Genomic DNA, 22,107 nt, shown 5'->3' on the forward strand with positions numbered 1-22,107 from the left:
CACTATGTGCCAGGAACGGTCACGGACCGCCCCCGGCACATTAACCCCCTGCACACTGCAGTCAAACATGATCGCAGTTTTCCGTCGGTATAGGGAAGCATTGCGCAGGGAGGGGGCTCCCTGCGGACTTCCCTGAGGTCTCCTACCTCCTTCCTCCCTGCAGCAGGCCCGGATCCAAAATGGCCGCAGCATCCGGGTCCTGCAGGGAGGTGGCTTCACAGCGCCTGCTCAGAGCAGGCGCTGCGAAGCCTGGAGCTGTGCATGTCAGATCGCTGATCTGACACCGTGTACAGCAAAGTGTCAGATCAGCAATCTTACACTACAACATGATGCCCCCCCTGGGGCAATGTTATAGTGTAAAAAAAAAAAATTCACATGTGTAAAAAAAAATTAAAAAAAATTCCTAAAAAATAAATATATATATTGTTCCTATAAATACATTTATCTAAATTAAAAAAAACAAACAATAAAAGTACACATATTTAGTATCGCCGCGTCCGTAACGACCCGACCTGTAAAACTGTCCCACTAGTTAATCCCTTCAGTGAACACCGTAAGAAAAAAAAAAACGAGGCAAAAAACAACACTTTATTATCATACAGGCGAACAAAAAGTGGAAAAACACGCGATCAAAAAGACATATATAAATAACCATGGTACCGCTGAAAACGTCATCTTGTCCTGCAAAAAACGAGCCACCATACAGCATCATCAGCAAAAAAATAAAAGTTATAGTCCTCAGAATAAAGCGATGCAAAAATAATTATTTTTTCTATAAAATAGTTTTTATCGTATAAAAGCGCCAAAACATAAAAAAAAATGATATAAATGAGGTATCGCTGTAATCGTGCTGACCCGAAGAATAAAACTGCTTTATCCATTTTACCAAACGGGGAACGGTATAAACGCCTCCCCCAAAAGAAATTCATGAATAGCTGGTTTTTGGTCATTCTGCCTCACAAAAATCGGAATAAAAAGCAATCAAAAAATGTCACGTGCCCGAAAATGTTACCAATAAAAACGTCAACTCGTCCCACAAAAAACAAGACCTCACATGACTCTGTGGACCAAAATATGGAAAAATTATAGCTCCCAAAATGTGGTAACGCAAAAAATTTTTTACAATAAAAAGCGTTTCAGTGTGTGACGGCTGCCAATCATAAAAATCCGCTAAAAAGGTAAATCAAACCCCCCTTCATCACCCCCTTAGTTAGGGAAAAATTAAAAATATATATTTATTTCCATTTTCCCATTAGGGTTAGGGCTAGGGTTACATTTTCGGTTGGGAATATGGTTGGGATTAGGCTTAGGGGTGTGTCAAGGTTAGAGGAGTGGTTAGGGTTACCATTGGGATTAGGGTTAGGGATGGGTTTGGATTAGGGTTTCAGTTATAATTGGGGGGTTTCCACTGTTTAGGCACATCAGGGGCTCTCCAAACGCGGCATGGCGTCCGATCTCAATCCCCCATCCTCTGGGATTCTCTGCCCTAACACGTCCGACTATCAACCACAGTCGGATCCTTCAGACGGAAACTGAAAACTCATCTCTTCAGGAAAGCCTACAGCCTGCACTGACACCGCTGCCGCCTCACCAACACTGGAGCTCCTGCAACCCTCAACCTACGGTCTCCTTCCCCATAATCCTGTAGAATGTAAGCCCGCAAGGGCAGGGTCCTCGCCCCTCTGTATCAGTCCGTCATTGTTAGTTTGTTTACTGTATGTGATATCTGTAACTTGTATGTAACCCCTTCTCATGTACAGCACCATGGAATCAATGGTGCTATATAAATAAATAATAATAATAAATAATAATAATTCCAGACAATTCTGCGTTGAAAAAGTAAAACAGTGCTCCTTCCCTTCCGAGCTCTCCCGTGCGCCCAAACAGTGGTTTACCCCAACATATGGGGTATCAGCGTACTCAGGACACATTGTACAACAACTTTTGGCGTCCAATTTCTCCTGTTACCCTTGGGAAAATACAAAACTGGGGCTAAAAAAATAATTTTTGCGGAAATTTTTTTTTTATTTTCACGGCTATGCGTTATAAACTGTAGTGAAACAATTGGGGGTTCAAAGTTCACACAACACATCTAGATAAGTTCCTTGGGGGGTCTAGTTTCCAATATTGGGTCACTTGTGGGGGTTTCTACCGTTTAGTTACATCAGGGGCTCTGCAAACGCAATGTGACGCTTGCAGACCAATCCATCAAAGTCTGCATTCCAAATGACGCTCCTTCCCTTCCGAGCTCTGCCATGCGCTCAAACGGTGGTTCCCCCCACATATGGGGTATCAGCGTACTCAGGACACATTGGACAACAACCTTTGGGGTCCAATTTCTCCTGTTACCCCTGGAAAAATACAAAACTGGGGGCCAAAATATAATTTTTGTGGAAAAAAAAGGATTTTTTTATTTTCACGGCTCTGCGTTATAAACTGTAGTGAAACACTTGGGGGTTCAAAGCTCTCACAACACATCTAGATGAGTTCCTTCGGGGGTCTACTTTCCAAAATCGTGTCACTTGTGGGGGGTTCCAATGTTTAGGCACATCAGTGGCTCTCTAAATGCAACATGGCGTCCCATCTCAATTCCAGTCAATTTTGCATTGAAAAGTCAAATGGCGCTCCTTCCTTTCCGAGCTCTGCCATGCGCCCAGAGGTTTACCCCCACATATGGGGTATCAGCGTACGCCGGACAAATTGCGGGAATAGGAATATACTCACCCTCGGACGCGCCCTGGTTGTAACCCGCAGCCTTCCTTCCTAAGAATCAGCGCTTGAAGGACCTTTCGATGACATCGCGGCTTGTGATTGGTCACCCATGTGACCGCTCACGCGACCAATCACAAGCCGCGACGTCATCGAAAGGTCCTTCAGGCGCTCATTCTTAGGAAGGAAGGCTCCCGGTTACAACCAGGGCGCGTCCGAGGGTGAGTATAGCAATATTTTTTATTTTTATTCTTTATTTTTCACTTAAATCTGAATTCCGATACCGATTCCCGATATCTTAAACAAATCGGGAATCGGTATCGGAATTCCGATACCAGATTCAGAAGATCGCCGACCTCATGGCCGACCCCACACAGGGGTCGGGTCGGGTTTCATGAAACCCGACTTTTGGCAAAAGTCGGCGACTTCTGAATCTGGCCGACCCGTTTCGTTCAACCCTATTTATAACCAAAATTCGAAAAATGTTGTCTTTGTCCAAATATATATGGACCTAACTGTACACCCCGGTATGGTAACCACTAACTCTCTGATAACCCCAGACTACTCGCCGCCGCCACCACCAATCTGTCTCGGTCGATTGGACACCGATTACAGTAGCTTGTCACTTCGAGATGTAGTTTACAGAACAGAACTATTACATTTTATATTTAATCCAAAGGGAAGCAGTGTTTATGAAAAATATACAAAACATTTTACAAGGGGGACAAAACAATGCAGCTGAAACTCTTACAGAAAATAAAAGGGATTAACAGGAGAACTTGCCACACTGATCGCAGAGACTATTCAGTTTAGCCGAAGGAGAGCGCTTTGATTTGGCCGTCACTAAACGTGATCTCTGCACGAACACAGGTGATAATTGGGATTTATCTTTGATCAGACCATGAGTTCTACCCACACACCCACTGTGAGGACATCACAAGCGCCCGGTTGTGGGCTGGTCTCAGCCCTTTAAGAGTTTAGGCAATTCCAACTTATGCAATAACTCATCATAGTGCGATCGAAAGAGATATCAGTAGTGTCTCCATTTTTCGTGATCTCAGGTAGGGTGAGAGCTTATTAAAAACGTAAGCTAGCGCGCCAAAAAAAAAAATACAATTTTGGTGCAGATACGATCTTTTGATCACCCGTTATTGCATTTTAATGCAATGTTGCAGCAACCCCCAAAAAATTAATTCTGGCATTTTGACTTTCTTGCTATGCCATTTAACAATCGGGATAATTGTTTTTTGTATATCGATAGATCGGGTGATTGTGAACACGGTGATACACATATTTGGTATGTTTGATTTTTTTTTTTTAAATTTTGAATGGGGCGAAAAGAGGGTGATTTGAACTTTTATAATTTTTTTTAAACTTTTTTTTTTTTTTTACATGCTTCAGTAGTCTGTATGGGAGACCAGAAACTCCACTTGTTTGATCAGCTCTGCTACATATGTCACCTGCTACGACAACCATAGAGGTCTGCTGGAGCCCACTGGATGTCATGCCAACCCATATGTGACACGGGGTCACCAATGGGCGGGATCTCTGATGCACTTGCCAGAAGAGCGAGTTAAATGCCGCTGTCAGAGATTGACAGCGGCATTTAACTGTTCAAAACAGCCGACATGTGCCGGGAAAGATGTGGGTTCAGCTCCGGAGCCCACATCAAAGGGAGGGATTCCTACGTGGGTGTACTATTACGCCGGATGTTGGAAAGGGGTTAATATTGGATGGATAGAAGTTCCAATATTCTATATTTATTGTAACTGCAGTGACCATAGCCATTTGAAAAGTGTGTAAGATCTTCCTTTGATCCACTCAGATCCTAATAACCTTTTCCAGTCTATTGGTCTGTGGACAATGCACATCATCTTCAGTCACCTGGGCATAAAGAGGAATCCTTGCATTTTAAATAAGCTGTTTCACATCCCTTTGTGCACTACCATTTTACAGGTTTGAGTGCTAGCTCATGTCTCCTCATGACAAATGGTAAAGAAAAGAAAAAAGGGAGGGGGGATATGAGGGACAGCAAGGATTGTTAATATTTTCTATTACAAGCGCCCAATGAAAACAAAAATAATCTGATCAATAAATTAAAAAAAATAAAATAAATAAAACGCCAGAATTAAGTTTTTTTTTGTCGCTACAACATTGCAATAAAATGCAATAACATGCGATCAAAACATCGTATCTACTTCACAATAATATCAATAGAAACTTCAGCTCGGCGTGCAAAAAATAAGCTCTCAACCAGCCCCAGATCATGAAAAATAAGGAGACGCTACGGGTCTCGGAAAATGGCATATTTTTTTCTTTTTTACAACTCCTCCCTCAATAAACAAGCCCTCATATGGCCATATTGGCAGAAAAATAATAAAGTTATGGCTTTGGGAAGTAGGGGAGCAAAAAAAGGGAAAATGGCCTACGGGAGAAAGGGTTAACATTGTGGATGTGTTTGTGTTCAGAATTAGCTAATCATATTTAATCTCATGTTAAATAGTTGTCAGCACACAGATGCTTCATTTATGGTGATTAAGATTAACAATATATAGCTGTAGAATTTTCTCAGTTTTATTTTACAGCAAAAGCCATGGTCCCTATCACAGCTTACAACACCGCAAAGGGATCTCATTGTTGAAAGTTATCAGAAGGGAACAAAAACATTTCTAAGGAATTCAATATACTGTGAAAAACTGAAGATGGTCATCCAGAAGCGGTTTAAATATTCCATCAGCCGAAACACGTGGGAAAATGTGTTATGGTCTAATGAGACCAAAGTTAAACTTTTTGGACATAATTCCAAAAGGTAAGTTTGGTGCAAAGCCAATGCTGCACATCACCAAAGGAAAGCCATATAGACAGTGAAGCATGGTGGCATTATGTTTTGAGGTGGTTTTTCAGTGATTGCCGCAACAAAACTTCCAGGCCTCTTAAAAAAAAAAAAAAAAAAATACAAAAGGAACCCGAAGATTAATTTCATTTTCAGCACAAGAACCCTAAGCACACCTCCACATGAAAAGAAGAACGGCTTCACCAGAGGATCAAAAAGTTTGGGATTGGACCAGCCAGAGACACAATTTCCAAGTGTACATCTGTGGGTTGATCCGAAGAGGGCTGCACACAGGAGATGCCCTCGCAATCTGACAGATTTAGAGCGCTACTACGAGGAAGAGTGGGCAAAGACAGCTAGTTGTAGGAAAACACTGTCCATTAATATAAGATTCAAAGTGACAGGGGTCCTTACTGCAGGGTATCGGAAGTGGCCCTCACCCCTGCTTACTTTTTACACATAGAATTCCTATAACCAAAATTCGGACAAGGCATTGCTGTTTTTCACACAGAATTGTGATATAATGTGGACACTTTAACTGAAGAAATTGCCTATTAAATGTGCATACCTTACACGGTCATAATAGAATACTGGGTCTGAACATTTTACTTTTGGATCCGACCATTAGGAAAAACTTGCTCATTCTGCATACATCAGATCTGATTAAACAAATGTTACTGTATTAATATCGCTGCAAGTCCTCAACCCATGAAAAATGAAATATTGTACGAGATGATGCGAAGGTCAACACTGGCTAATAAAAAACCACAAACATGTTAAACTATTTATTTTCTCAGCCCACACAGAGCATGAAACGCAACTCATTGTCAATGTACAGTGCTCTTTCATTGCCATTCTCAAGAAAGATTACTTTCTCAGTAAACATAAGTTATTTTCATTCAAACACAGATAAAAATAAAATATGTTGTACAGACTGTAGACCCAAGTAGAAAGGTTTCCCTGGACAACATAGGTTTTATGGAGCAAAGACAGACACATGCTATACAGGTACTAATATACACAAAAGCCCAGGGGCGCTGAAATATCCTTCAACCCTTGGGAGTAGCTGTAGCAACTTCTGGAGTTACGAGTTACTAAGAGCATAGAACAATGGAAGTCGAGAAAGGAAATGGGGATGAAAAAACGCCAAACCATGTTCTCACAGAAAAAAGATGACCGAAGGTTCTTAAAAAAAAAAAAAAAAAAGGTAAGGCTCCACATTGCTCAACTTTGAATATGTAGTAAAATAAAATAAAATCAAGCATCAGTGATAAGTATTCAACAATGCATTACTCTATGTTATACTGTATTAAAATGTATTTTTTTTCTGGAAAGAGGTTATTACTACATAGAAACCATCATCAAGGTGCATTAGTCTGGCATGATTTGGTAATTTGCATAATTGTGTCCCCATGCCAGAATGAAAAATGCATTACCAGTAATACCCAAATTAACTCTAACAAAAAGTCAATAAAAATAGTATGAATTTATATATTAAAAGGCTTTGATCCAAGTATGGAAGTTTTCTTCTTTCTGATCACCAGGGGCCATCTGCTGGGACCACCACCCGGCCTTAGGCTCATGGAGGTTCCAGCAGTCAGAAAATTATCCCATGGTTGAGAACTTCCATACTTGGTATAAAAACTTTAAACCGATTTAAAAAATAAAAAAAATATATAAGACAACAGCAACTTTGGCCTGCTTGTTGTTGGTTTCCTTAGAGTACCAGGTTTTACTTAATGTACTAGATATTTTAGACTTTAACTACGAGTCAATGATAATCATAAAGTCATTTCACTTTCAGATTTCTTTTACCCATCACCCTAATAAAATTACCACTCTCTGGGGTATAATATTTCAGGATTATACCTCTACTTCAATATATTCACAAATTACTTACAATATAAAAACAAACATATAAAGGTTTAATTCACAGAGCTTTGCAGACGTTTCAGTGTTGGGCAATTAAATTAATATATATCAACCTATTTCACTGTATATGAAGCCTTTTTGTAGCAGATTTCGGTTAGCAACTGGAAAATCTTGAAAATGTGAACTTTAACCCAAAATACAATGATTGCCATTAATACCAATATGTATGTTTAAATTAATTATTTAATACTTAAAATAAACAGCCCAAAGAGCTAAAAACCATGCACTGGACATGGTAAATCAAGTAACCTTCAATGTAACAATCATGACAAAGTATTGAGTTGCATCAATGTTTCGAAACTGAAAAGAATGGACTCCGAGCTCCATGAAGTGTGCAGCATGGGTGGATAGAGCCAACGTTGACCAAGAACAAATTGCAAGCTGAAATAATGAGAGGATTTGGATACCAAGCCTATCATTGGGTTTGCAAAGGGTAGCAACTTCACAGATAATGGTGACGGTGTAAGATGTGTGATATAAACGCAAAGCCTTATGTAACTAGAAGAAAAATACTACAGTGGCCAGGAAACGCATCCACGTTAAAGGAATACAAAAAAATGGCGTAATGATGTCACCTTTACAGCTACAAAACCAGAGTAAATGTCAGTGCGCTGATTAGGTCCGCTGAAGCCCAAAGAAAGCGTTTGCCGTGCCAGTTAGCTTCACTGTTCTCAGCCAGTCAGCATCATGGTGAACTTGAGTAGGGTTTCGGTACAGACACGAAGTGGCAGACACTTCTTTACCTACAAAGCCAGGCTGGCATGCAGAGTTTGCAGACTTAGTGCAGCAGCTGTGTGTATTGCAGACATGTGCACGTAAATTCAGCAGCTTTTTACAGTTCTAGTCACGTAGGAGAAAATTTTCACAAAACTTCTCATGTGCAGATATTGATCAGCGGCAGAAAAATTAGCAGAATGTCAATTTCTGATGTAAATTTTCACATGGAATTTTTCCCTTTCGATAAAGCAGGGTGAAATACACCCCCTCCACATGTGCATCTACATTTTGTCTGCTATTTAACTGGTACAGAACAAATGGGGATGCTACTCATAGTAATCAGAATTACGGGTATGTAGGCCTAGGCCATAGTAGGCTGAATAAATTAATATCTGCGATCCGGTATCTTACTCCAGAGATATCCATGTTTTTCTTATGTATAAGTGAGCTCTTCCAGGCTATGAGAAGGACGCTGCCTGGAAGATAACTCTGCCTCCAGAGATTATTTTATATAGAAGGGGGCATTACCAGTGTGATGTGTAATGGCCACTTTCTGCTCTCCTGATCTCACTGCAGAGCTGTGTGTGGTTATAAGGCCGGGGTAACACTTACCGTATGGAAAATCAGTCCAAGTCTCCTTGCTGACAGTTGCACAAGTGTTCTCCGAATGGTCATCTGTGTGTAATGCATTTGCACCTATGGATCTGTGTGACATCCGTATGATACGCGTATTGGCTTTACATTTCTCACGGCTTTTCCTCATTGAATTTTATGGCTCAATCGGCTGAAATTAGGAAAATGTGTGCATATTTCTCACAAGCTAGACTAAAGGTCCGTGTGGTGTCCGGTGTTATCTTGCACCTATAGACTTGCAATGCCGAGAGAATACGCCCAAGAAAAAACGGTGATGTGAGCTGCCCCATAGATTAACAGTGGTCTGAGTGCAATGCAAGGTTTTCTCGCATAGCACTCATCCATATCATACGCTAGTGTGGCCTCAGCCTAACTGGCATCTGCAGGTTCCTCTCAGCTCCAGCTTCCATCTCACAGGCAGACCGTTATAATATAGCAGAACTCAAACCTGCAATGTGTTCGCAAGAAGACAAAGTTCAGTTCTCCTATTTTGTGTCAGTTTCATGTCTCATACTGGTAACTCAGCCTTTTATTTATATAATCTCTGGAGGCAGATTCACATACAGATCAATGTCCGGCCCACAGCCTGGAACAGCTCATTTACATATAAGGAAAAATATGTATTTATCTGGAATAAGACATCAGACCGCAGATATCGAGATATTTTATTCAGCTTTCTAGGACCTACATACTCATGTAGACGGCTTAGGAGGGTTGATCCTACTACCAGATTCCCTTTAAGACCTCCTTTTTCGGGGGCTGTTTGGAGAACAAAAGTAGCACGCCAATCATCAGATGTTCCAAATTCATGAAGAGGAATGTACCTTTACGTGAATCAGGAGAATCTGACTCCTGTACGCTCCCTCATCATGACTTGATGAGCAGGGCACTAAGGCTTTTGTTCAAGGCTGGTTATCTTTTCAACTAACAAAGGAAATTCCACTTCTGTATGAATGATAAATTATTATGAAAAAATTAAAATTGTGAAATCCTGTAGTTATGTATCAAATGTTGTATGTCAATTCATTTGTATCAAATAAACAGAAACAAAGAGCTGCAGTAATGGAACTACAAAAACAATCACAATACACGGTTCAGGGAGTTTACATGGGGATACATTGTAAGGGTGAGCAGAGTTATCACATAAGGTGGTACGATCCTTATTAGTTTCCCCACAAACAGGTTTTTCTCTGAGCGTACATGTACATCTGAAGATCATCTAAAGCTTTTATGACTGAAGATTTAGTATAGAGATCCCAACAGATGTAAGCACAGGACAACTTTGGCAAGTTCCATGACCTTCTTCCAAAAAAAACACATTACAATTGAGACGCTTTGTGAAAGTTAAGGATTTGTTAAGGTTGCAGTGCAATAGGAACCATTATGATCTATATTATGAAGCAAACATTTTATCCCCAAAATAGGCAAACCAGGGCCAGGCCACCATTCTTTAAATACAAGCAGCAGCAGCAAGTGGAGAACAGCGTGATTCCTTTTTGCACAAACAACATCTTCATGGAGCCATAGATGAAGTGGAGAAATGTTTGAGGTGGACAACTTATACAAATGTCATGAATCATTAACTTTAGTCCAACAAGGGTCACATTAAAAGCAATAAAGTATTTCATTGAAAAATAGTTCATCATACCAGCAGGTAATTACGATGGTATGAAACAGTCAGTTAAGACCAAAGCAACCAGTCATCAAGGTGGTCGTCCACAGTGCCTGCATGCCCTAATGTAACCAGGTGGTAAAGTACATATGATACATACCTTGATGTTTATTTTATTTAAATAAATTAAATGAGAAAAAATAAAAACGGTTTCATACAAAAAGTCAAACACTTTTCTGCGGACGAGAAGAAAAAAAAAAAATGGAGCACTGAAGACCAATTTTAACAGCACAGGGGTCCAAGCAACGGCAGGGTCTGCAGAAGTCTGTAAAACACTCTGTTCACATCAATAGGAACGCGAGTGAGGCAGGAAATTACACCAAAACTCTTCTTTGGAAAGAACGTCACTGTTCTAAAGTAACCACCTCTACTGCCTGCCCATCCACCGTGACTGTAGAATCAGATATCCTCGCAGTGACTGGGGCCATGGCAACTTGCACTGGTCCATTACCCTGGGTGAGGCTCGTGACCACCGTCTGGTACATACTGACCGGTATCTGTACAAGGCCTGGAAAGCAAAAAAAAAAATAAAAAAAAAAATATTACAAATCACTTGAAACATTAATTCAATGACCGTCATTATCTATGCATAAAGAATAACCGTTTTAATTTTTATTTCATAAATCGATAATACACATAAATAAGCAACATGGTTATATATCCTTGAGAAATTTGCTTTTTCTCCTACTGGATTTATGGGGTCACTCAATTCATGGGTAAAAGCTGTATTTTATGTTTCCATTACACAGATGAGATAATAGTGCTTATAAGATTCTATGGAGGGGGGAGGGAGCTGGAGGCAAAAACCGACATTCTGCTGCAAGTTTTCCTAAGTTCTATGGAGCGCCTACTATTATCTATCTCAGTAATGGGAAAATCTGCATTCACTGAAGTCATTTTACTTGTGAATTGAGAAGTTTGAGCATGAAGGATCAGTGATCAGTTCTGCAGGAGAATGAAGCAAACTTCTCTGAATATATATATATATATATATATACACACACACACACATATACATACACACACACACACATATATATATACACACACATACATATATATATATATAAATACACACACATACACACCAAAGTTTCTTATTTTCACCTGTACTATCGATTTTTGAAAAAAAAAAAAAAAATGAAATTGACGGTTACATTAACATTTCAACATAGGAGATGACAAAATGAAATTCCTTAGCAGCATACATACAGGTAATGTGACACTCCACTGTAGCACTGGAAAGGGGCTATACATTTTCCATGTATAGTCACCCTACCTGGTGCTCTCAGGGGGTCTCACACTGACTCCTCCGCTGAGACCGAGGGTTACTTTAAAGCAATAACAATAATAAATTAGAATAACTAATGTGAATGCCCTTTTTAAAAAATAAAAAAATAACTAAACTAAAAAATTGCCACCAGTCTTCATGATGTAACAGATGACAGGTGTTCTTTACACACTAAGCCAGCTAACCGAACTGCCAAACTAGCTTATAGCCCATTCACAAAGTGTTTAACCCCACTGTATAGGATACGGCCTATATGGATAATTACACCCCATCCACCCTAATCGGGTTTGGACTGTGTTAGCTGTGATACACACAATGCATAATATCACTTTTCGTCAGTTAATTGAATAAACGCAAACATAAAAGCAAAACCTAAAACAACAAAAATGAAACACTGTTGCAGGAATAGTAATGTTTTACTGAGATTGTCACACTGCTGTTTTGGTATTACTCTGCAAAAATCAAATACTGGGAATGATGATGGCAATAAAGGTTATAGCATTGGTACCAATGAACCTAAAAACTACTTACTGAACAACAACACAACTTCTGCCATTCTGGCAGTATAAGGAAATTAAAAAATATATTTAGGTCAGAAAAAAGTCACAACACCAAAGAAAAGATTACATTATAAGTAAACCATCATTAACTTCTTAATGACCAATATTAAAAACTGAGTGGCCATCTTTTGGGGGCTGCATTTCAGCAGCCATAATTTACATTTCATTGACATTGCTGTAGGAGTTCTTGTAGAGAGAAATTGTGTTATTTTTGGCATGGTCTCGTAGCACAATTTATTTTTCTTAAGTAGGAACGACCCTCCTAAGCAGTCTATATGGACGCATAGGTCATATAAAAAGTTGAATAAAATCATACCTTTATATCTGCGATCTAATCTGCCTCCAGAGCTTATTTTAAATGAAGGTGGGCATTACCAGTGTGAGACCTGTAGATCAGGAGTAAAGACTATCAGTCATTACATGTCTCACACTGTTAATGCCCCTTTCAATTAAAAGAGGGGTTGAGCCTACCGATATATTCTCTTTAAAAAAATAAAAAAAAGTGGCAAACACTTTTGTATATTAAACAGTCCATGTGTCACAGTAACGTTCCATAATATGTCCCTGAGAGACAATAAAATACCCATAGGAGTCCCACTTAGAGCAGTAAACAGTCTATCTGCTACTTCTATACACTACCCAGAGCTCATTGAGGCCAATGTAGGCTGAGAGAGCAGTAAACTTTCTATATTCTGCTCAAGGTTGCTGCCTTCTTGGAACCTGCACCGCTCGTCATCATAGGACAGTCACTAAAGGGTTAGGCATGGGTGAATAAAAATATGTAAAATCCATAATTCTATCTTGTTCTGTTCTACCGCGTCAGAGCCTAAAAGTGGAAGTCCTAGTACAAGATATAAGGTTAAAGGCATTTCAGCTCATGGAAAGATTGTTTTTTGTTTGAGTACATAATACTACTCAGTCAGGACAACTCGATTGCTGTTTGTTAGGAAGAGTATTAAATGGCAAACAAGTTAACAAGATCTCCATCCCTGACAGCAGAGATGCCGCTTTCCACAACCATCTAAGGCTGCACTATTAATAAGAATGATGAAAAATACATTTTAGGTGAAGAATACATGGAGACCCTTTGCAGTAACGTCTCCGACAGCAGTCCAGGGGAATTCAGCATGCAATCTCTCTCTCCATCTTGAGGACTGCAGTCAGCACTAGACTTTTCAAATTAAACAGTGGAAAAATCCATATAAATGTTGCCATCAATCGTATGTATGGTATTTTAAGACACCAACTTGTACCTTTAAATTGGGTGAAAACTGAATTGCTTTCAGCATCTTGTAAGGAAGTTTGCACACTCTACATTCCTGCAGTGCAGCGCCGGTAGCCCACCGGTGATGGCACAAGCATTGCCTGGTATTAAAGCTCAGCAGGCAGACAGTGGAGTGATTAAGCCCTTGACAAGTATTAATCAGGTTTGTGATTGTCCCGACACTGCATCTGGTCAGGCGTGGGGCTTTGATTAGGCTAATCTAGTCTGCACATGTTCATAATCCAAAGTGGGGGATTAAGACCCTTTCAGTTTTATTAAAAGACACTCACGTCTTTCCAACTCAGATAACCAACTCCCCAAGTCACCAATACCTCAAATTGCTGGAGCAATCTATAATTCACGTATACATTACTCATATGGTAGGAAATACCGCCCACCACAGATATCTGATAATAGAGATAACTGGCATGTTAGCAGATACTTCGTCTACTCACATGTCACCACCCTGCAGTGTGCAGAACCTAGCTGTGGTCAGGAGATTTTGTATTTCTTTTCTTTTCTAAAATGTTGTTCGACATGGTTAAATGAATCCGATCCAATATTTGAGGGTGAGGCTGCAGAATTTAGGGTTAAATTAGATATGAGAATATAATGGGAGAATCAATTCTTTGTGGCGTTGCATTCTGATTCCAGTGTGGCTTTGTATTGTAAATCACGTGGCAAGGCTCTTTAAAAGGGTCCATATTGATTTATTAAATCGCTACTTCCAATAGAGGGCCCTAGAAACCATGCTCTTCCTCTATGAAGAGGATATCTGTATATTTATTTTACCTGGGAGCATTGCATGTCTCCCAATGCCTGCTTGTTATCACAAGGAGAAACGTTTGCTGACAACTGGCAAAACTCTTACTGGACAAAAACTGCCCCTTTATCCTAAAGCTTTACAGGATTCATTCACCCAACCACAGGATAAGCAATACATTTATGATTGCTGGGAGTTTGACCATTAAGACCCCCAGCAATAAGAATAGGAAATCCAAAAATCCAGTGCAAGTGGAGTGGTAGTGCACGTGTGTGACCACGGCTTTATTCACTTCTATGTTAATTGAAGGAAAAGCCATCTCAGAACATTGCATAGTAGTGAACGGAGCAGTGGTTGAGAAGCATACATTATTATTATAGCACCATTTATTCCATGGCGCTTTACATGTGAGGAGGGGTATACATAACAGGTACAATAATTTTGAACAATACAAGTCACAACTGGTACAGGAGGAGAGAGGACACTGCCCGCGATCGCTCACAATCTACAAGGGATGGGTGAGGATACAGTAGGTGAGGATAGAGCTGGTCGTGCAGTGGTTTGGTCGGTCGGTGATTACTGCAGGTTGTAGGCTTGCCGGAAGAGGTAGGTCTTTAGGTTCTTTTTGAAGGTTTCGATGGTAGGTGAGAGTCTGATATGTTGTGGTAGAGGGTTCCAGAGTAGGGGTGATGTGTGAGAGAAGTCTTGTATGCGATTGTGGGAAGAGGAGATAAGAGGGGAGTAGAGAAGGAGATCTTGTGAGGATCGGAGGTTGGGTGCAGGTAAGTACCGGGAGACGAGGTCACAGATGTATGGAGGAGACAGGTTGTGGATTGCTTTGTATGTCATGGATTCACTTCAGGATGGGTTGGGGTTCCAGCAATCATAAATGTATTCACTATTCTGTAGAGTATCGATCTACACTAATGCATTTCTATAGGTGCTATTAGAATGACGTCCAGCTTTTATTGTGCATCAAATTATACCATTTGCTTAAAGGAATTGTCCAGTACTTTACTACTTATCGGCTATCCTTAGAATAGGACATCAACACCAGATCAGCATCACTGCCAATCAGCTGTTCCCGATGCCAGCAATGGCCAGATATGATTCGTTGGGTAGCTGCCAAGCACAACTTCGTCAACTGCATAGTGGCCATGGCTGGGTACTGTATCGGTCCTTATTTGAATGAATTAGAATGGATCTGCTGTACCCCACTCGGGCCACTATGCAGTTGACGGAGCTGTGCTGTTCTGCTCCGCAACTAAGCACTTCGTCCAATGTTGGCATGGGAGAGAGCTGATCGGTAGGGATGCTGGGTGTTACACCCCACAAATCAGATAGTGATGACCTATCCTCTGGATAGGCCATCAATATTAAAGTACCAAACACCACAATTAACTGAATATGGTCACAACACAATCAATGAGGAGAAATGTGTGCAATAGTTAAACAAGTTATTATAATAAATGCTTATAGAGTGAAACCTTTAGGACGACCATCCAAAATTGCTTTAATAAATAATCTTTACGAGGGGTGGTCCTCTGAAAAAATATTAGCTAGGATGCATAGTAAATGCTAGGATTGAATCGTCATCTGGCCTAGATAAAAGGGTGGATGTTTGGAGAGGTTTCACTGCATGTAATCAAGCAATTACTAGCCGAGTGATCTATAAAGTATAATTATTTTACTTCAGTCATCAAAGTGGGTGCACTGTACAGCAATATTATAAAAGATGCTCACTAGATTCCAATTGGCGACTGTGCGGGGAAGAGGGTGTGGTGATGCCTTTACTGAATAATTGGTAGGTATAGGATAACATAGTGACACTAGCTGATACAGTCCAGCAGGGTGCCCAAGACCTAAAAAGCCACTATACTATTTGGGCAGAGAGGTTGGAAAGGAAATGGAATAAGGTACTTTTGCGTCCAATGTGCTGTAACATACAGGATATATATATACACATACACAGTACATGAGAGGGCTGAGGAGCGCCTGCCGGAGACAGGTCTGCAGTGCGGAACAATGGGCTTGATTCATCCCGCTATGCTCCCGCACAGCTGTTTACTGGCTCCGGATTACTGCAGTCACATGAGCTGCTTTACAGCATAGCAAGCTGTCAGGGGCTGGGAAGGTCATGAGGAGGAGAGGGGAATCAGGACAGCTCCCATCCCTCTGCACTGCGGTATGCTGGGAGGAGGAAAGCTGTCAGGTCCTTCTACACACCCATCAAAGAATGACTGTAAAGCACAAATGCAACAGTAGACTGTAACCACCTACAGGCCAGCCTCTCCTACACTGAACTTGCAATAATAACTTATACCAATATTCTATGGGAAATCTAGAAAACTATCTTTTTCTATTGTGCTTAGGTCTTGAATTTTCTTCCCAAAATCACCAATTCACTTACCAAATACATGAACCAGTATATATATATATATATATATATATATATATATATATATATATTATATATATATATATAATATATATAATATATATATATATATATATATATATATATATATATATATATATATATATATATATATATATATATATATATATATATATAAACTGGTTCATGTATTTGGTAAGTGAATGTTATGTGTGTGTCAACAATGTTATGTGTGTATGTATGTATATATATATATATATATATATATATATATATATATATATATACACATATACACACACACAACATTGTTGACTTCATTTATAAACATTGTTGACTTCATTTAGATTCCTGAGCTTTAGGGTATGTTTTTACAGTCGGTAAACACTGCGGATTGGATGCTGCGTACAGCCGCAGCGTCCAATCAGCAGCGGCCAGATGTTACAGCATAGTGGAGGGGATTTTATGAAATCCCATCTCCACTATGTGTGCAGGGACGCCGCCGGCTTCCTTGCAGAGACGGACATGTGGTGCGCCTTTCTAGACCGCAGCATGTCTATCTTGTGGAGACGTCCAAAGCGCTGCCAATATTGAGCGTGGAAACATACCCTTATAGATGCATAAGGGATAAACAATCATTATCATCATCATTGCTGCAATCGCTCCTATACACATGGATTGTAAGTTGCTAAAACGTCGCTTCCTAAAATTTTCAACGACCTAATTAGAAATGAGCTGCAAACGTCTTATTGTTAATAGCCGAATCATTTCTGAAAAACCATTTGGCCATTATGTTGTGCTATAAGATCTAAAAATAAAACACAATACTATCTGTGGAGAGAGGTGGGGAAGAAAGTGGAATAAGGCACTTTTCCTCCACATAAAAATATCCTGTGCTGATACTTTAGATACATGTGATACAGGACCCCTAGAGCTATGCATTCAATATACGCAAAGATGTGTTAGTGGTCCCAAACTATGTTACACTCAAGACTGAAGAATTCGGAGAAAAAAAACCTAAGCATATTATTTAATTTAAAAAAAATAAATTACAAAGCATAAAGGACACTGAGAAAGCCTTTGTGTGATGAAACGATCTGTCAGTGTAAAATATTGCACTTCAAAAAAGTTATTAAGACAAATTATTTATCATATTCTCTTAACTGCGTGTTTAGGGCATGCACTCAAGTTCGGCTACTCACTCTTTGGCAAAGTGAGTGCAGGATTTAAAGCTTTTTTGTCCAACTTTACAATGTGTTTTTGCATTGTGCCTGGTTCCACTTCACCTCTTTCACAATGTGTGGCACATGAAGAGGAGAGTGGCATTTTTAAGAGGGATATCAAATATACTGCCAGCTGCTGAGACAACACCCCACCTGGATGAACAGGGTGGGCCATGTACTGTATATAGATACACCTAAATAAAATGGGAATGGTTGGCGATATCAACTTCCTGTTTGTGGCACATTAGTATATGGGAGGGGGAAAACTTTTCTAGATGGGTGGTGACCATGGCGGCCATTTTGGATCCACCTTTATTTTTTCCAATGGGACGAGGGTCATGTGACACATCAAACTTATTGATAATTTCACAAGAAAAACAATTGTGTGCTTGGTTTTAACGTAACTTTATTCTTTCATGAGTTATTTACAAGTTTCTCTTTGTTTACAGCCATTGACGTGTCACAGATGTATGTATGTATGTATGTATGTATGTATGTATGTATGTATATAGTAGCCACATAGTATATAGCACAGGCCACGTAGTATATAGGAGCCATATAGCAGACACGCAGTATATAACACAGCCCACGCAATATATAGCACAGCCCACGCAATATATAGCACAGGCCACACAGTATATAATACAGGCCACGCAGTATATAACACTGCCCATGTAGTATATAACACTACCCACGTAGTATATAACACTGCCCACGCAATATATAACACTGTCTATACAGTATATAAGACAGCCAACGCAGTATATAACACAGCCCACATAGTATATAACACAGCCCACGTAGTATATAACACAGCCCACGCAGTATATAGCACAGCCCATGTAGTATATAACACTGCCCACGTAGTATATAGCAGCCCACACAGTATATATAATAGCCCACATAGTATATAACACAGCCCACGCAGTATGTAACAGCCCACGCAGTATATAACACTGGCCACGTAGTATATAGCAGCCACGCATTATATAACACAGCCCACATAGTGTATAGTATCCCTGTCAAAAAAAATAATTAAAATAAAAAATAGTTATATACTCACCCGCTGGCATCCAGCGAAGCTGTCCCGATATGCGCGCTGCTGCCAGCTTCCGTTCCCAGAGATGCATTGTGAAATTACCTAGATGACTTAGCAGTCTCGCGCAGCTGCGCGTGCATCGGCAGACGACTGAAGGTGAAAACAGCAGGTTTTTTTAAATTTTTTTAAAATTATTTTTAACATTAGATCTTTTTACTATTGAGGCTGCATAGGCAGCTTCAATAGTAAAAAGTTGGTCACACAGGGTTAATAGCAGCGTTAACGGAGTGCGTTACCCGCGGCATAACGTGGTCCGTAAACACTGCCATTAACCCTGTGTTAGTGCTGACTGGAGGGGAGTATGGAGCGGGCGCCAGGCACTGACTGGACGGAAGTAGGGAGGGACTAATTCTCAGCCAAGCTGTGCCCGTCGCTGCCTGGCGGCCGCGACCAATCAGCGACGCGGGATTTCCGTTACAGACAGACGGAAGTACCCCATAGACAATGTATGTATGTATGTATGTATGTATGTATGTATGTATGTATGTATATATATATACACATACATATACACACACACACAGTTAGGTCCATGTATATTTGGACAGAGACAACATTTTTCTAGTTTTGGTTATAGACATTACCACAATGAATTTTAAACAAAACAATTCAGATGCAGTTGAAGTTCAGACTTTCAGCTTTCATTTGAGGGTATCCACATTAAAATTGGATGAAGGGTTTAGGAGTTTCAGCTCCTTAACATGTGCCACCCTGTTTTTAAAAAGGGACCAAAAATAATTTGACAGATTCAATAATTTTAATTAAAATGTTCATTTTTAGTACTTGGTTGAATACCTTTTGTTGGCAATGACTGCCTGAAGTCTTGAACTCATGGACATCACCAGATGCTGTGTTTCCTCCTTTTTGATGCTCTGCCAGGCCTTCACTATGGTGGTTTTCAGTTGCTGTTTGTTTTTGGGCCTTTCTGTCTGAAATTTAGTCTTTAACAAGTGAAATGCATGCTCAATTGGGTTGAGATCAGGTGACTGACTTGGTCATTCAAAAATATTTCACTTCTTTGCTTTAATAAACTCCTGGGTTGCTTTGGCTTTATGTTTTGGGACATTGTCCATCTGTATGAAACGACGACCAATCAGTTTGGCTGCGTTTGGCTGCGTTTGGCTACTTTTGGCTGGATCTGAGCACACAGTATGGCTCTGAATACCTCAGAATTCATTCAGCTGCTTCTGTCCTGTGTCTCATCTAATATATAATTGCCTAGAATACTACTGCCTGCAACTTGTGCCAACTTCCGTGGCTTTGTCCGGAGCTAATATCCGGAGCTAATGTCCGGAGATTAATTGCCTAGAATACTACTTCCTGCAATTTCTGCCAACTTCCGTGGCTTTGTCCGGAGCTAATGTCCGGAGCTAATGTGCGGAGATAATGTCCGGAGCTAATGTCCGGAGCTAATGTCCGGAGATAAGTGACGTCAACAGTGTCTGATTGGTTGCCGCCTGCTGCGAGCGACCAATCAGAAACGTGCCGTACTGTGACACACTCCGCCCGCCATTTTGGTGTGATTTTTGAATTTTTACCTCACAGCAAGTTTCTACTGCGTGGAGGCGGGCCCAGTGACGTTGCACTTCAAGCTCCTGCCGAATTTCGTCAAAAAAATGATAATACCATTTACCAAAACTATATATATTTAGTTGTGAAGTGGTTCAGTGACATTTTCACACCAATTTTGAACTTTTGTTTGGTGTTTTCTCCATATACTGCCTATTATTTTTGTTCTTTCTTACTATTATTTATTAATTGTATTATTCTTACATTTGAATAAATAAAGTATATATGGATTCTAGACTCCCGATTCTTTAGAATCGGGCTGCCATCTAGTCATCAATAAACACTAGTGACCCAGTGCCACTGGCAGCCATGCATGCCCAAGCCATCACACTGCCTCCGCCGTGTTTTACAGATGATGTGGTATGCTTTGCATCATGAGCTGTACCACGCCTTCGCCATACTTTTCTCTTTCCATGATTCTGGTAGAGGTTGATCTTGGTTTCATCTGTCCAAAGAATGTTCTTCCAGAACTGTGCTGGATTTTTTAGATGTTTTTTTAGCAAAGTCCAGTCTAGCCGTTTTCTTCTTGATGCTTATGAGTGGCTTGCACCGTGCAGTGAACCCTCTGTATTTACTTTTATGCAGTCTTCTCTTTATGGTAGATTTGGATATTGATACGCCTACCTCCTGGAGAGTGTTGTTCACTTGGTTGGCTGTTGTGAAGGGGTTTCTCTTCACCATGGAGATAATTCTGCGATCATCCACCACTGCGGTCTTCAGTGGGCGTCCAGGTCTTTTTGCATTGATGAGTTTACCAGTGCTTTCTTTCTTTCTCAGGATGTACCAAGCTGTAGATTTTGCCACTCCTAATATTGTAGCAAATTCTCGGAAGGGATTTTCTGTTTTCGCAGTGTAAGGATGGCTTGTTTCACCTGCATGGAGAGCTCCTTTGACCGCATGTTTACGTCACAGCAAAAACTTCCAAATGCAAGCACCACACCTCAAATCAACTCCTGGCCTTTTATCTGCTTAATTGAGAATGACATAGCGAAGGGATTGCCCACACATGTCCATGAAATAGCCATGGAGTCAATTATCCAATTACTTTTGGTCCCTTTAACCCCTTCATGACCCAGCCTATTTTGACCTTAATGACCTGACCGTTTTTTGCAATTCTGACCAGTGTCCCTTTATGAGGTAATAACTCAGGAACGCTTCAACGAATCCTTGCGGTTCTGAGCTTGTTTTTTCGTGACATATTGGGCTTCATGTTAGTGGTAAATTTAGGTCGATAATTTTTGTGTTTATTTGTGAAAAAAATGGAATTTTGGCTAAAATTTTGTAAATTTCGCAATTTTCAAATTTTTAATTTTTATTCTGTTAACCCCTCTGTGACCTTAGACGTACTATCCCGTCGAGGTGCCCTGGGCTTATCTGACCCTGGACGGGATAGTACGTCATAGCCGATCGGCCGCGCTCACGGGGGGAGCGCGGCCGATCGCGG

The 22,107-nt window shown here is 40.3% G+C and overlaps 1 protein-coding gene across 2 annotated transcripts in view; it reads right to left on the minus strand.

Annotated features, from left to right (window-relative positions):
* Window positions 1-6,314: 6,314 nt before the first annotated feature.
* The window catches only part of NRF1 (nuclear respiratory factor 1), a 135,501-nt gene continuing 119,708 nt past the window's right edge, over window positions 6,315-22,107 (minus strand). For both annotated transcript variants that reach the window (XM_069765397.1, XM_069765396.1), the window contains one exon: window positions 6,315-11,004. In XM_069765397.1, the coding sequence (XP_069621498.1) occupies window positions 10,841-11,004 (164 nt within the window). In that variant the 3' untranslated portion in view covers window positions 6,315-10,840. The remainder of the gene's footprint in view (window positions 11,005-22,107) is intronic.

The sequence above is a fragment of the Ranitomeya imitator genome, chromosome 4, assembly GCF_032444005.1.
Source record: "Ranitomeya imitator isolate aRanImi1 chromosome 4, aRanImi1.pri, whole genome shotgun sequence".
NCBI classification, from domain to species: domain Eukaryota; kingdom Metazoa; phylum Chordata; class Amphibia; order Anura; family Dendrobatidae; genus Ranitomeya; species Ranitomeya imitator.